The following is a 13,377-nucleotide window of genomic DNA, read 5'->3' as shown; positions in this document are numbered from 1 at the left end:
AGGTGGGTGATATTACAGAGGTGGAAGAGGGTGGGCTTTGTTATGAAAAAATGAGAGTTTAGAAACTCACCTCAAAGTCAAAGAGGACCTCACGGTTGTGAGTAGTCTGAGACAGTAGGAATGGTATGGATTTTGTGGTGGAAACCAAAGATAATGGTTTTAGTCTTCCCAATGTTTAGACGGAATGTCAGGAAAAATGTCTGACTATACAGGGAAAGTTGAAGAGTCAAGGGAATTGGCGAAAATGGGGAGCTGGAAGTAACTGACAATAATGTGGAAGTTAACCCCAATGGTTGTGGATGATGTCACAAAGGGTGGAAAGGGGCAATATTTTGTTCCCTTGGATGACTCCAGAGGTGACAAGCAAAAGTGAGATGAGAAGCCATTGCTAAAGATGTTCCTTACAATGAGCTGACCAGTGCAACGTTTGCAGTTAGCTGCAAGAATGCACAATTTCCACCCAGCCACCATAAATGCCCACCCACCTCCCCACCCCAACCCTCACCCTAGTGTTGGAGTACAGCTTCCACCACAGCCAACTGGAAGGTAACAATCAAGTGGAGATCTAAGCTGGTTTAAAACACTTAAGGCAAAAGAATCAGGAAGTACTGGGTCCATGTAAAGTATCTGACGCTGGGTGATGGGGACATTAAAGGGTATCCCAGGAACCCCTATTCTCCTAATCAACATTAATAATGCTGCTTCAGAAACTCTGCAAATTAGTTAAATTCATAGATGTAAACCACACTTGAGAGGGGGCAACAGCCAAGGACCTCCAAAACAAGATGGACAACATCTGTAAATTGATAAAACGGTGATATGACATTCAATACAGACAAATGGAAAGCATAATCTGTTGTTGGGAAAAATGGCTGCAACGTGCGCTAAGGTATAGAAACAGTTAACAGGTCAATTGAGAAGGATGTGGGAGTCACAGTAGACTTGTCACTTAACATATCCATTAGATTGCTGTGAAGCAGGAACTGAACAATGCAAGTAGAATGCTGAACTACATTATTACATCATAAAGACAGAGAATGATATGTTAAAATCATACAATACTCTGGTTACTGTACGCAGACTTGTGTTCAGTTTGATCAACAGGAATAGTGGAAACATTCAGGCCATGGAGATGGTACAAGAGTTATGAAGCAAAAGTGGAAAGCCTGGAATTGTTTGACTATAAGAGAGAGCCTTGTGGAAGTATTAAAAAGTATAGATAAGCTAAATCTGGAGCATTATGCAAGAAAGGGCAATACATTAGAATATGCAAGTCTAAATATGGTTAAAAAGGCCAAATTAAGAATGATGTCCGTGGAACTATTTCTGCACAAACAGCTGACAACACTTGAGGCTGAATTTAACTTGAACTTGGCGGCCTTCAGACACGCTGAGTCCCCACGATATTTCGCGTGGGGTTCATTTAAATGGAGGGGATGGAGTGGCCACCCCCGATGATGTAGAGGGAGTTCCGTACGAAGTTCTGAAGGCACACGAGCGGCAGTAATACCGGCATGGGACAGCCGCCAGGACAAGGTAAGCATATGTAAATTAATTTGCATTGATTTTACTATTTAAATGAAGGCCCCACCGCCGAGCGGCGTGGGGTGGAGGTGGGGTATGCTGCCCCAAGGCCTCACCACCGCCGGTAAAATAATGCAGCGGGACCTTCTCGGTGTCAGGGGTCGTGGTGGGCCGTTTCCGCAAGTATTTTACGGGCCCCCCCTTCGCCACGACCCCTGACATCGAGGGGCTAGTAAAATTCAACCGTTGGATTGCTCTTTGGGATATGGTGTTAGAATTAAAAATCTACATACATGAGCTAGGGTGATCCAAATAGCCACTCTCATCTGTATTTATTTTGTTATCTTGTGAAATACAAATGGAGAAATGGATCACAAATGAAACAGACTGACAGCCACCACCTGTAAATGGACGTACTCAACATTCTGGGGTCCTTTTCCAGACGCCCAGAAATGCAAACTAGCATGAACACCCAAACCTCCTCTTAGAAGGACAAAGCTGACTAATGCAAGCAAGAGGCCAGGCCCAACACATTCTGCTCGAAGCCTGGACATGGATCTAATCGAGCATGACACTGTGGGCTTCAGACACACTTGCCCAAATGACCCCAGGGAACATTACTAAATTGTGTTGGCTCTTCAACACACACTGACCGAAGAAAAACCATGGTAATAACAGAACGGGCTGAATTTTATTAGCATGCCACACATTGCAGCAGCGCGCTTTGAACTCGGTGGCCTTCCGATGCGAAAGCAACGCTGCTGAGCTCCCGCAATATTTCGCGCAGGGGCTCATTTAAATGGAGGGGGCGGAATGGCCGGCGTCCGGCACCATTGCGCAGGCGCCATTTTAAAGGGTTTCGAGCCCTTAGATGAAATTTTAATATTTAAAGGGCAATTCATTTACACCTCATTTTACAATTTTATTGAAACCTGGAGGCCCTTTCAACCCAACCCCAATGTCTGTTTTAGGGCAACTGACCCGGAATAAACTTTATTGACATAGCAAACTTTCCCCCCACAAATTCGTAACATTTGCCATTCAACCCCTTCCCACCATCCGCACAGCCAATAAAAAGTGTTTTCACCGCTCCACCACCCTTCCTTCCCTGAAATTTTCAGTCCTCCCCCCTCCCCACCAGTGCCTCGCCTCGGAACTCCGTACAGAGTTCCGAAGGCACGCGAGTTGTGTCCAGCGGCTGTAAATTTGGCGTGGGATGGCCACCGTGACCAGGTCAGTTAATCTGCATTTCATTTTAATTAATTTTAATATTTAAATGAAGGCCCTGCTGCTTGGGCCGCACCACCGGTAATATGCGTCGGGGCCTTCTCGGCATCGTGGGTCGCAGTGGACCTTTCCTGCAATTATTTTACCGGACCCCCGCCACGACCCCCGACTTCTAGGGGCTGATAAAATTCAGCCCAACATGTACAATGACTTTACAAAGTGTGTATATACAGTAACATTTCCTACATTACAACAGTGGCTATAATTCACAAGTACTTCATTGGTTCTAAAGTGCTTTGGGATGTCCTATGGTTGTAAAAGGCACAATATAAATCTTTCTTTCACAATCTTTTTTTTCTTTATAGGTTTAATCATGTCTATATTGAGTTAAACGATATCAGTTGGGGCAATGGTAAAGGGACAACAGTTGGTGTCAGCATATTTGGGTTGAATGTTACCCATTGATTCCTGCTGAAAGTGAACATCACTCGATATCGAGTGAGGACATGATTGCACTTGGCTATAAACACTCACGTGTGAACACTGAAACATGAACAATAGATACCTGGGCCACGTATTGTAGGCTGTACTTCAGCAACCACTCACTGATATGGGCAGAGGAGAAATTGGCACAAAACTGTACGTTACACTTCTCCTACAAGATTAATCTGGGCCACATAAACCTCAAACTGACATCTCAAACTCATTCACTTATAAGCCAAAAATCACCAGCATGTAGTCTGCAAGCTGGAGCTTTATATTTACTTATTCAATTCAACTGGATGCTTTGGCAACTATTAAGCACGCTGTTGGATCCCATTAGTTACACAAAGAGAGACGAATATGATATATAATTCTATAAGCAACAGGCTCACCTAAACTAAGCAGCAGAGTTAAAAGTAGCCACCATTTTGACTTAAAGCTTCTGTGTTCCTTAGAATGAATTATACACTCCGTATAAAGGTTTAAAGTGCCTAAACGCATTCTAAAAAAGAACAAATTGGTGAAAATCAATGGATTTTGTAGAAGTACAAACCAATTTTATTTTTATGGCAGCTATAATGGTCAATTACTGCTGGAGTGGTTTAATTCAGAGAGGTATAACACACACAGTAGGTAGATAAAGAGCTTCTTTACGAAAGCAAGTTAAGGCATCAGTGTAAAAGAACCAAGAAAGCATTTGCACTGTTGCAGATTACAGCATGATGTTCGACCAATGATTCACCATGTTATCTATTGCAATGACCAATGTTTCTGACTAGCCCACATACCTCCTACATCTTGATATCAATGCCTCTTTAACATAAAAATGTGCATTCTGAGAAAAATCACTATTTATGGCGCTTTTGGGTCAAGCTGCTTTTGAATATTGAGCTGAACGTGAACCCTTAACTGATGAGAAGAAATGACTAATCAAATGGACTAAACACTTCACCAGTGCAAATAAAGATATGATGCCTCAGAATCTGTTGTTGTCTCTGCAGCTAACAACTGAAGATTTATAATAAAGCAACAGAAAGCATCAGCATCACAGTCAGTAGTGAAAAATGGAAGATGGTAAAGAGATGTTACATGACTGCTCTAGTTTGTTTTCAGAACCGTCTTTGTCAGAATTAAAGGTTTTCCACAGGGTCCTGCAACTTATACTAATATATTAAGTAGAATATGTAGAAATATGTAGAAATATGACACTGGAAGTGAGAAACAGATGCTTTTGATTAAAATGCACTCCTTACTATGGCACTGCATTGTGGTCATTACCTATATACTTTTAATCAGCAAGCAGCATCTGTTTCCAATAGTAAATCATGAAAAATGACACAACTGCATTCATGTTATTTATAGGAAGGCCAGACACACATAAGAATCTATTGGTGTATTGCTATGCTATTGAAGTGCCCTTCAGCAAATATTTTTCAAGAAAACCTCCTTACTTTTACCCATTTTTGTCTGTTTGACCACCAACTACCACATCTCTCAGTCAACCAAGCAGGTGGATAAACTTCTCCACAACTAACATCTCCTCCATTCTATCACTGCACAGCACAAGTCACAATGAGCATAGCACTACATTGAGGATAACCCTATGATTTGACTTTCTGACTCGAAGTAAGCACATTTACTAAGCTGCATTTTGAGCACTGACCCAATGGCACCAGCTCACCATTAATGCACTGTTCTCCTTTTGGAAATTAGACTCTGTATAGATAGTGGGTAGGGAAGACTGATTAAAATACCAGCCATACTCAGCCCCTTTACACTATGCTGCTTCAAAGGTTCGTTCCACATAGCTGTACAGAACAGAACCCAAATGACGTAGAGAATTAAATTAGTCCATGGAGCCATGACTTCAGTACTTTGCTTTCTGGGCACCAAATGTTCAGGTCTTAAGGGCATAAATGTTGAATTGCTACTAAAAGCATAAAGGGAGAGGTTAGAACATTTTTTCTACACAAAAGGTTACTAGGATATTGAATGGATTATCGCAAGTGACTAATGAAGCTGAGTGAACCACAACTTTTAAGAGAGAATCAGCTGAACTGTGAAAGGAAAATATTAGGAAGGTACAGAGTAAGAGGGGGAACATGGGATTAAATAAACTTATACTGTCACCAGCAATGGCATGGTGGAGTAAATGTCATCATTCCGTACTGAATTTCTATGATCCTGGGTATTGGTTCAAGATTGATGTTCCCTGTACCCAGGCTAGTTAGAAAGATAAGTAATGCTGAGATACCCATCTAGCTCATCTTCCATAGAAACCACAATTCCCTTTTCACAGCAATTCCTATCTACAGCATCCAACTGCCTCTTGAACAATTCCCGATAGCCAATGAAAGTCAATTTACTCATCTAGTTAAGTTTAATTTATATCCTATAATTAAATATTCTTTATGACAAATAGAAGCTGGCCACTCCTCACAAAAAGAATTCTGTTCCTTGCACACACCTTTTGGAACATATTTAAATGTCTACATCAGAGTTTGACTTTGGTGACACACAGTTAGTGAACTCACACTCCCGTCCTCTGGACTTCTGCCCCTTTTATAAACCATAACTTATGGGAAAAGAGCAGAGGTCAGCAACATGAGCAGAGAATGTATTATCGAAATCGATCTCCAAAATAAAAAAAAAAGCTTTTTCAAATTTGCATCTTTAGCTCTCAACCTGTAAATGAAGGTTAAGTGTAAAATTTTACTAAGTTCCATGCCAGTTAGGAGATTTTAAAAAGCGTGATTTGCACATTGGCTGTAGAGGTGCCAGGCATGGTAAAATCTAAAACATTGGCAATCAATATCCTGTCAAATATTGTATGTAACCAAGGTTCAATCAAATTGGATAATGTTTGGCACTGCCTAGTTTTACTGTGAGATGGGAGTACCTTCCAATGTAATATTTAACCAAACAGTGAACTGCCATTAAGAGATACAAGAAATTGGTACAGAATTAGCCATGATTTTAAAAGCAAACTCAAGAGATTTACAAACATGTATTTCTACACTAAAGAGAACGTATCTAATAAGTGTTTTTTTCCCCAAAAACACACATTGAAAACAGATGTTAAAATCAACAAACCTTTCTTCTGTTTTACCATTACTCTTTGTTTTGTTTTACTGGTACAATTAGTGGGACTGTTCAAAGCAAGAATTTAAGTCAGTTCTACCCTTCCGGACACAGGTGATCATTACTCTACAATTACTTCATGCGGAGCTAACGTACAACAGTAATTATTACATTTAATTCCTGTTTAGTGAATAACCCACTTGTCATCACAAATTGTTGCAGCATGGTCCACCATGGAAATGTTGGGCTGGAAAGTATCAAGATTTAAAAGCTGTAACACACATCCTTATGATTTCACAATGAACACTTTCTCCCTTGGAATTAAATAGAAAATGCTTGAAATACAATGTAGGTTCATCAGGTTCTGAAAAGAGAAAACTCACATTAATGTTTTGGACTGAGACCTTTCTTTAGAGTTCTAATGAGGGTCTACACTTGAAACATTAACCTGCCTTCTCAGACCATGCTGTACCTGCTGTGTACTTCCAGCATTTTCTGTTTTATTGTTTCACATTTCCAACATCCTCATTTTTTCTTTTTACCTCCGCTGTTATGCTTTCTGGAATTTATGATACCCATAGAGCTATGAAGCGAAGTGACTCTTACATGGCTCCACATCACAATGATACAAACACACACTAGTTTTGCACAAACATAATCTCACTCCAAAACATTAATGTTATGTGTGTAAGCACGAGATTCAACACCCGTGAGGATTGAGCGGACTATTCCTGTATGAAGACTTTGGACTTCAGAATAAATTCACCTCGCGAGCCTGTAAAAGTTAATTAAAGTCAGAAATTAATCTTTACAGAGCCAGTGACCATACCATCCATGGAGTCACTCAGAACAACCCAATACTGGGTTAAACTTGTGTTTAGTGATACATCTTGGCAGGCTGCTACTCCTGTATTTTAAGAAGTAAAAGTGGTGTATGTGCTGACCCACTTAGAACTGATACAATCAGCTAGAATGTTAATCATTAAAAAACAAAATGCTTAAAACAGAGTGATTAACCATTCCTGTAATCTACTATCTGTAGAGTTTGCAAACTAATTCTAAACAGTTTCCACTATTATTTTACATCAAGAAGGACAACAGAGACTGAATTCTAGATATTGCGCATGGGTTATTCCCACAATTAGTCTAAATTAGTCAATATCTTTGTGATATTAGTGATTTACTTTTAAGTGAGAAACCAAGGTAAAGGACTAAGTGCAGTGTGCCACCAAGGTTGAAAATGAAGTAAAGCAGGATATTGTGATTTGGTGATACTAAATTTGGGTTTTAAAAGCCTGAAGATTATAGGAGGATGGAAAAACTGGCAGGAATGGGAGGGGTAAAGAGTTTTACAGGTCTGAGATCTTTGCAAATGTATGAGTACAGAGATTATTTTTTCTATGCAGTTCTGATGTAAAGCAAAGGCTATGTTGGACAATGGTTTTGGAGCTTTGAAGAACAAGGGAAGAAAGTCCAAAGCTGTATTGACAATCGTTATATTCTTAAAATAAAGGATGATAGGGTTGCACATAAAAGCGAGACCTGTTAAGCACAGTTGTTGATCATTGTCTATTGCAAGCAACTAAATCCTAAACTGTAAATTTTCTGTAATACAATGCAAAATCTTTAATAGTCTGGCTTGTAAAATATATTTTGAATTTTGAGCGAGCTTATTCTACATCATACTTTCATTTATTTCAGTCTATCTGCATTTTCTTCTGCAATTTATGAATTATATAATGGCATAATACACATTTTCTGATATTCATCATCCACACAATTATTATTTCAAAATAGACAATGTAAATAGCATCCAGAACATTAGATTATTACATATATGGAAAGTTGAAAGGTCCCATTTAAATAAAAATTAAGGAAAAATATATCGATAAAGCAAAATTAATTCTACAACAAATTAAATCTGAAAACTTCCTGAAAGGCAGATAAAATGTTTATGTTTAGGCAGATTATGTTTTTTTGAAGCTATAAGTGGATTTATTTTGTGAAGGATTTTAGTTTCATTTGAATTACTTGAGTGGGACAATACAATCACAGTTAACTTGTAGACAACGTACAACAGACATTTTTGACACCATATAAACTGGTGGACCCCACTGAGTGGTATTGCTGCACTTTTAACCTCATCAAACTTTCAAATCACAAAACATATTGTTACCAGACATTTTTTTGAATTTCCTGGTTGATGGTAGTGTCAAGTTTCAGGAATGACAGAAACACTGAAAACGCATTTCTTTAAATAAATAAGTTTCTTTTAAAACATTGCAACCTTGTTAAAGTTTTTTTCATGAATGTGAATTGATATCCATTCCTCTGCCCGCCCCCCTTTCCTTCCATACATTGTTGAACTTATTATTATATCACATCTGTCAACCCACATCTCTTCGCCCCTTTCTGTACTGCCAGGTAATCAATTTGTCGTCACTCTTGCTAACCCCAGTAAAGTCATCAGTGAAATGAGTTACAGCTGTGAAACCATCAGGAAGAAGAACAGCCAAGAATATGCTGCTGATAGCACATTGAGGTCTCAAAGATGAAATATTAATGCACGATTTGTTTATCTGCAAGCTCACATCTTCCAGCACTGAGCTGTTAATTTTCTATCTGTGCAGACAACAGATCACTCAGTCATGAACTCTTCACAGCCATTACACAGAGACATTTTGATTAAGTATGCCTAATGTAGTGTATAGGAAAGAATGAAAACACTCAGCCTGCCAACTTTTGATTGACCATTAAGCCACTGATGAATGTGCCTGTCAAGGGAGAGACAATTACCTCAACAATGAAGAAAGTCTTCTGGAGGGTTATTTCTATAGCAGTGACACATTTACCAGATTACAGCCATGCAAGTTGAAAGCGTGTAAACTAATAGCTAAGATTTCTTCATAATGTATTCATCCCACTCTCCTTAAAGGAGAGGAAATGAAGAAAAACACTCACATTAAAAAAAACTAAACAAAATAATTGTGCATGTCTGGGCAAGGAAATGACAGGGGCAGGCGTTACGTCACTAGCACATGCGTTGCCATAGTGAGTGATTTATTGATATTTATCGAGAATGAATAGATCAAAGCCTGCCAGATGACAGGTGATCAATCACGCGTCAAATCAAAGATGGCAATCGACTTTAAGACCAGTTAAGTGGGTGGATCCGGCGGATGAAAAATGAACTTCTATTTCTGCGCCCTACAACACCAAATATCACAACTCTCCGGAGGGAAAGAAAGGTTTAAACAGGCAAATTATTTCCCAGATGAGGTTCTTGTGTAAAACTGTGGTTTTGAGACTTGAGCTACAATTACACACGCACAAAGTTAGAGCGGCTCCCGCAGTTTCCCATTTTATTTTTGTCCCCCCCCCCCTTTCCCGAGATTGCAAAGTGCACACACTCTTTTCAACAACAATTTGCTGCTTCCCCCCTCCTCGCAAATGCTTAAACGGGCTTTCAGTCTGCCGATTTTTCTTTAGCCGCGTAAGAGCACAAATCCCCTGCACTGCAAACATTGTATCAGATTACAGTCAAATATTGCAACCCATCCATCTTTTTTTTTTTGCAGAGACGAAATTCTCCTTGACTGACAGGGGATAAACACACACACACACGAGTTACATTGTGCTGGACCAGCGAAAGCGCCCCCCCCCCCCCATCCAGCACACAGAGTCTCCGCTAAACATCAAAAAGAATTCACATACAACAACAACAAAAACTTCAAGCAAAAAAACAAAGTCTCACCGAAGACCCAAAAAAAACCCTCATCCCAGCACAGGAACTGTGTCACAGAACACATTTTGACAGGATGATTTTATTTTGAAACAAACAGTTTGTCTAAGGTCGAGGTAGGATAATAGAAGTTGTTTGTTTACCTGCAGCCCGTTTGGGTGCTTGCTGCTTCCTCCGCGGCATGCTGTGAGAGTTTCAAGTTGACTTTTCTTCAGGTGTGTAAGAGGTGGTTAGGGGAGGGGGTAAGGGACAGGAGGGGAGGGGGGTGCTCGGCGGAGGCTTGTCCCCGATGGCGGGCTGTCTACGTACGTGTGTGTATGTATAGATGTGTAGGTGTTATCTACACAATATATTAGCTATATTAAATATAAAACAATGTATGGATGTGTCTTTCGGGGGGAGCTGCTGGCTGGATTTACACAGGGATGGATGCATGCACCCCCCCCCCCCCCCCCGGACTGGACGATCGCAAGCTGTCGGTCCTGCCTCTCCCTCTGTCTGTCTCAGTCTCAGTCTCGCCCCCTCTCTCCTCTCCCCGAGCGGCTGTTGATCAGTGGCGGAGCGGAGCTGCTGCTGTTCTCCGTCGCTCGGTGGCTGGCAGCTTTTCCGGAGGGACTGGGCTCAGTCTCACTCGCACAGACACGGGTAAGCGATAGAAGCGAGCATCGATCCCCCTCCTCCTCCTCCTCCTTCTGCTCCTCCTTCTGGCAAAGTCAAATGCAATCTATAGCAGCCTCATCCTTGCATTTGACAGCATCTGGAACAGTGAAAAATGAAAGCAGAAGAGAAACCTATCAATAACAAGGCGCTGGGTATTTGTTAACGGCAATAAAGCAATGCATACATAATGACAAAATTATTAATTCCATCTGAGCTGAGAATTAGGTGAACATTTTCAACATATCCACGCACATTATACCTATTCATGCAAAATCATTCCAAAAGTATTATCTGAAAAATTGACCCTTAATATAAACTTTTGGAGCTGTCTCAATTTGTAACGACATTTGATTCCTGCAAAGATCATTTCTGCCAACTTTCTTTTGCGAAAGCTGATTTAGTAAATTTCCTATTTATGCTGCACACGGAAATATTTATCGAGAAAACATGCGTGTAAGCTTGAGCTGCAGCGACTTACGTTACACACACCCCAACACTCAACTTGCTTTAACATATGGCTCTTCATAATGTTGACAAACAAAACTATTTGATTTGTCTTATATAAATGTTAAGCACACATGGCTGTGCAAGCAAAGGTAAAAATATTGTTACATGGATTAAAAAAATAAATAAACATAAATTACAGCGATATATATGAATTAGGTATCCAAGCAGAAAAACGTCATGTACCCCTGGGAGCAGATTTTTCATGAATGTTACAAATTAATTGCTCCCAGAAAGTTAAAAAAATAGTTTTTTTCTGCTTTTCAAAATATGCCAATCAGGCATGAAGAGTCGACACTGTAGACATACATAGAATATATACCGGTAAGTACTATAATATCCGAAATTAATTCATGGTAATACATATGTAGATCGTATGCATGTATATCTATAAATATATTTAGAAATGCCGATAAGAAAAACCAGAATGAACTCTAACTGATTTGTTTTATAATCTGTGTTAAATGTAAATGAAACGAGAATTATAATTCCACAGCTAGTATAAGTAGGTAATTATGATTCACCTTTGCTATTAAATGCATGTACAGCACTGTATAAATCAGACATGCTGGGACGGGGCCAATGGAACCAGGTTTAAAATTCAGTGTTACTAAATATTCCAGGACAGCATATAACCCACTCAATAAACCTATTAATCCACAAGATTCTTTTCAGCTAAATTGGGCGTTTAAGTAAAACTCAGCTGAGGCTTCGAGTGGCATTTTGAAACGTACAAATTCCAAAATGTATTTGGCGCGAAGTTAAGTTTAATTCTGGTATTCGGAAAGTTGAGCAAAAATAATCTCGCTCTGTGAAACTAATTGATTACATATAAAAATATTTGTAGTTCTTAATTATTTGGAGAAGCAAAAATAGCTGTCCGTTCTTAGAGATTCAACTCACAAAAGTTGCAAAATACGAATGAGAAGGAATGGTCAAAATGAGTGAATTGTAACCAAATTTTAAAAAGCGTACAAAATCATATTCATAAAATATCTGACCTCTACAATTTAGTGTGACCTAATCTAATGCACTACCTAGAATAATATACGCATCATAACTGCCCCACGACGTGACAACCCAATAAAGTTGTGTAGTGTTATATTGTATCAATATGGCTTTGATGAGTAACGTTACTAATATGTATTAAGATTGATGGATGAGAGGACTGTGTCCGTACTTACGAATTACCACGTCCCAGGATTTGGAAGGCACATCAATAATTTACTGGATTGTTTGGAAGAGTCATTTGATGAACTTCGGCTGGCTATCCTTGATGGTTAACATACAAATTATTTCTATCCCTTGTATTGTATTAGAAATCCAAGAGACTTGCGCGCTTTGCGATCCGCTTGTACAAGAACTTCAGCCGAAGCTGCTTTTGTCAGTGCTATCAGTCCCTGGACGGCAATGGATCACAGAAATCTCTGATCACTGGCATCTCCAACCCTCTTCGATTAGTTAAACTCACTGGCAGGCTGCACCGATCGGCTACCGAGTGATTAGGAAACCATCAAAGACATGTAATCTAATCAACTAAATCAGCAAGCAAAACCACCGACCATATGGGTTAACCTCTGTTATGTCAATTCAGTGACCGTGAGCCCGCCTCGTGTAATTGAGCAGCCGAAAACTACAGCTCCCAGCCCAACATACTCGGTCAATCGTGTATGTGCACCCCAATCCAGTTTCAATCAATAAACCTCTTACCCACACCAGGACTATAAAACATCCCGCAGCTATGATCTCCCCTACATTTTACACGATCTGCTAATCATAACGTGTATTATGGTGTCAGTGTAATCAACAACTTGACAATGTAATTACACAATTCCTGTCTCAGCCTCCAATACGGTAATAGTAATAATGCAGCATTAACTGAAATGATGACAAGGGGATTTAAATATCCTGAACCCCAAAATAGTGATCTAAATGATTTTCATTTAAACCTTGTGGTAATCCCAATCTGTCGATCAGAATGACATTATTCCAGTTGGAAACGAAACGCCAACTAATTATATGACTTCAATTCTTCACTGAATCTGAAGCAGTCGGTAGAATTATTATTACGGTTTGCTGTCTGAACCACTACCTTGGAGACATAAGATTCTTACATAATTCTAGCTTTACAATCTCTCCCCCCTCCCTCAATATTC

The 13,377-nt window shown here is 39.7% G+C and overlaps 1 protein-coding gene across 11 annotated transcripts in view; it reads right to left on the bottom strand.

Annotated features, from left to right (window-relative positions):
* LOC137378079 (teashirt homolog 2) overlaps nt 1-12,482 on the bottom strand; it is a 570,240-nt gene extending 557,758 nt beyond the window's left edge. For all 11 annotated transcript variants that reach the window (XR_010976547.1, XR_010976548.1, XM_068048144.1 and 8 more), the window contains exons 1-2: nt 12,406-12,482; nt 10,201-10,814 (exon numbers count right to left, since the gene is read on the bottom strand). Coding sequence is in view for 9 of the 11 variants with exons in the window: in XM_068048144.1 (XP_067904245.1) it covers nt 10,201-10,240 (40 nt within the window). In the remaining 2 variants the exon portion in view is untranslated. The remainder of the gene's footprint in view (nt 1-10,200; nt 10,815-12,405) is intronic.
* Between the last annotated feature and the right edge of the window lie 895 nt (nt 12,483-13,377).

Source organism: Heterodontus francisci, chromosome 16, assembly GCF_036365525.1.
Source record: "Heterodontus francisci isolate sHetFra1 chromosome 16, sHetFra1.hap1, whole genome shotgun sequence".
NCBI classification, from domain to species: domain Eukaryota; kingdom Metazoa; phylum Chordata; class Chondrichthyes; order Heterodontiformes; family Heterodontidae; genus Heterodontus; species Heterodontus francisci.
This window is presented reverse-complemented; position numbering and strand designations above follow the sequence as displayed.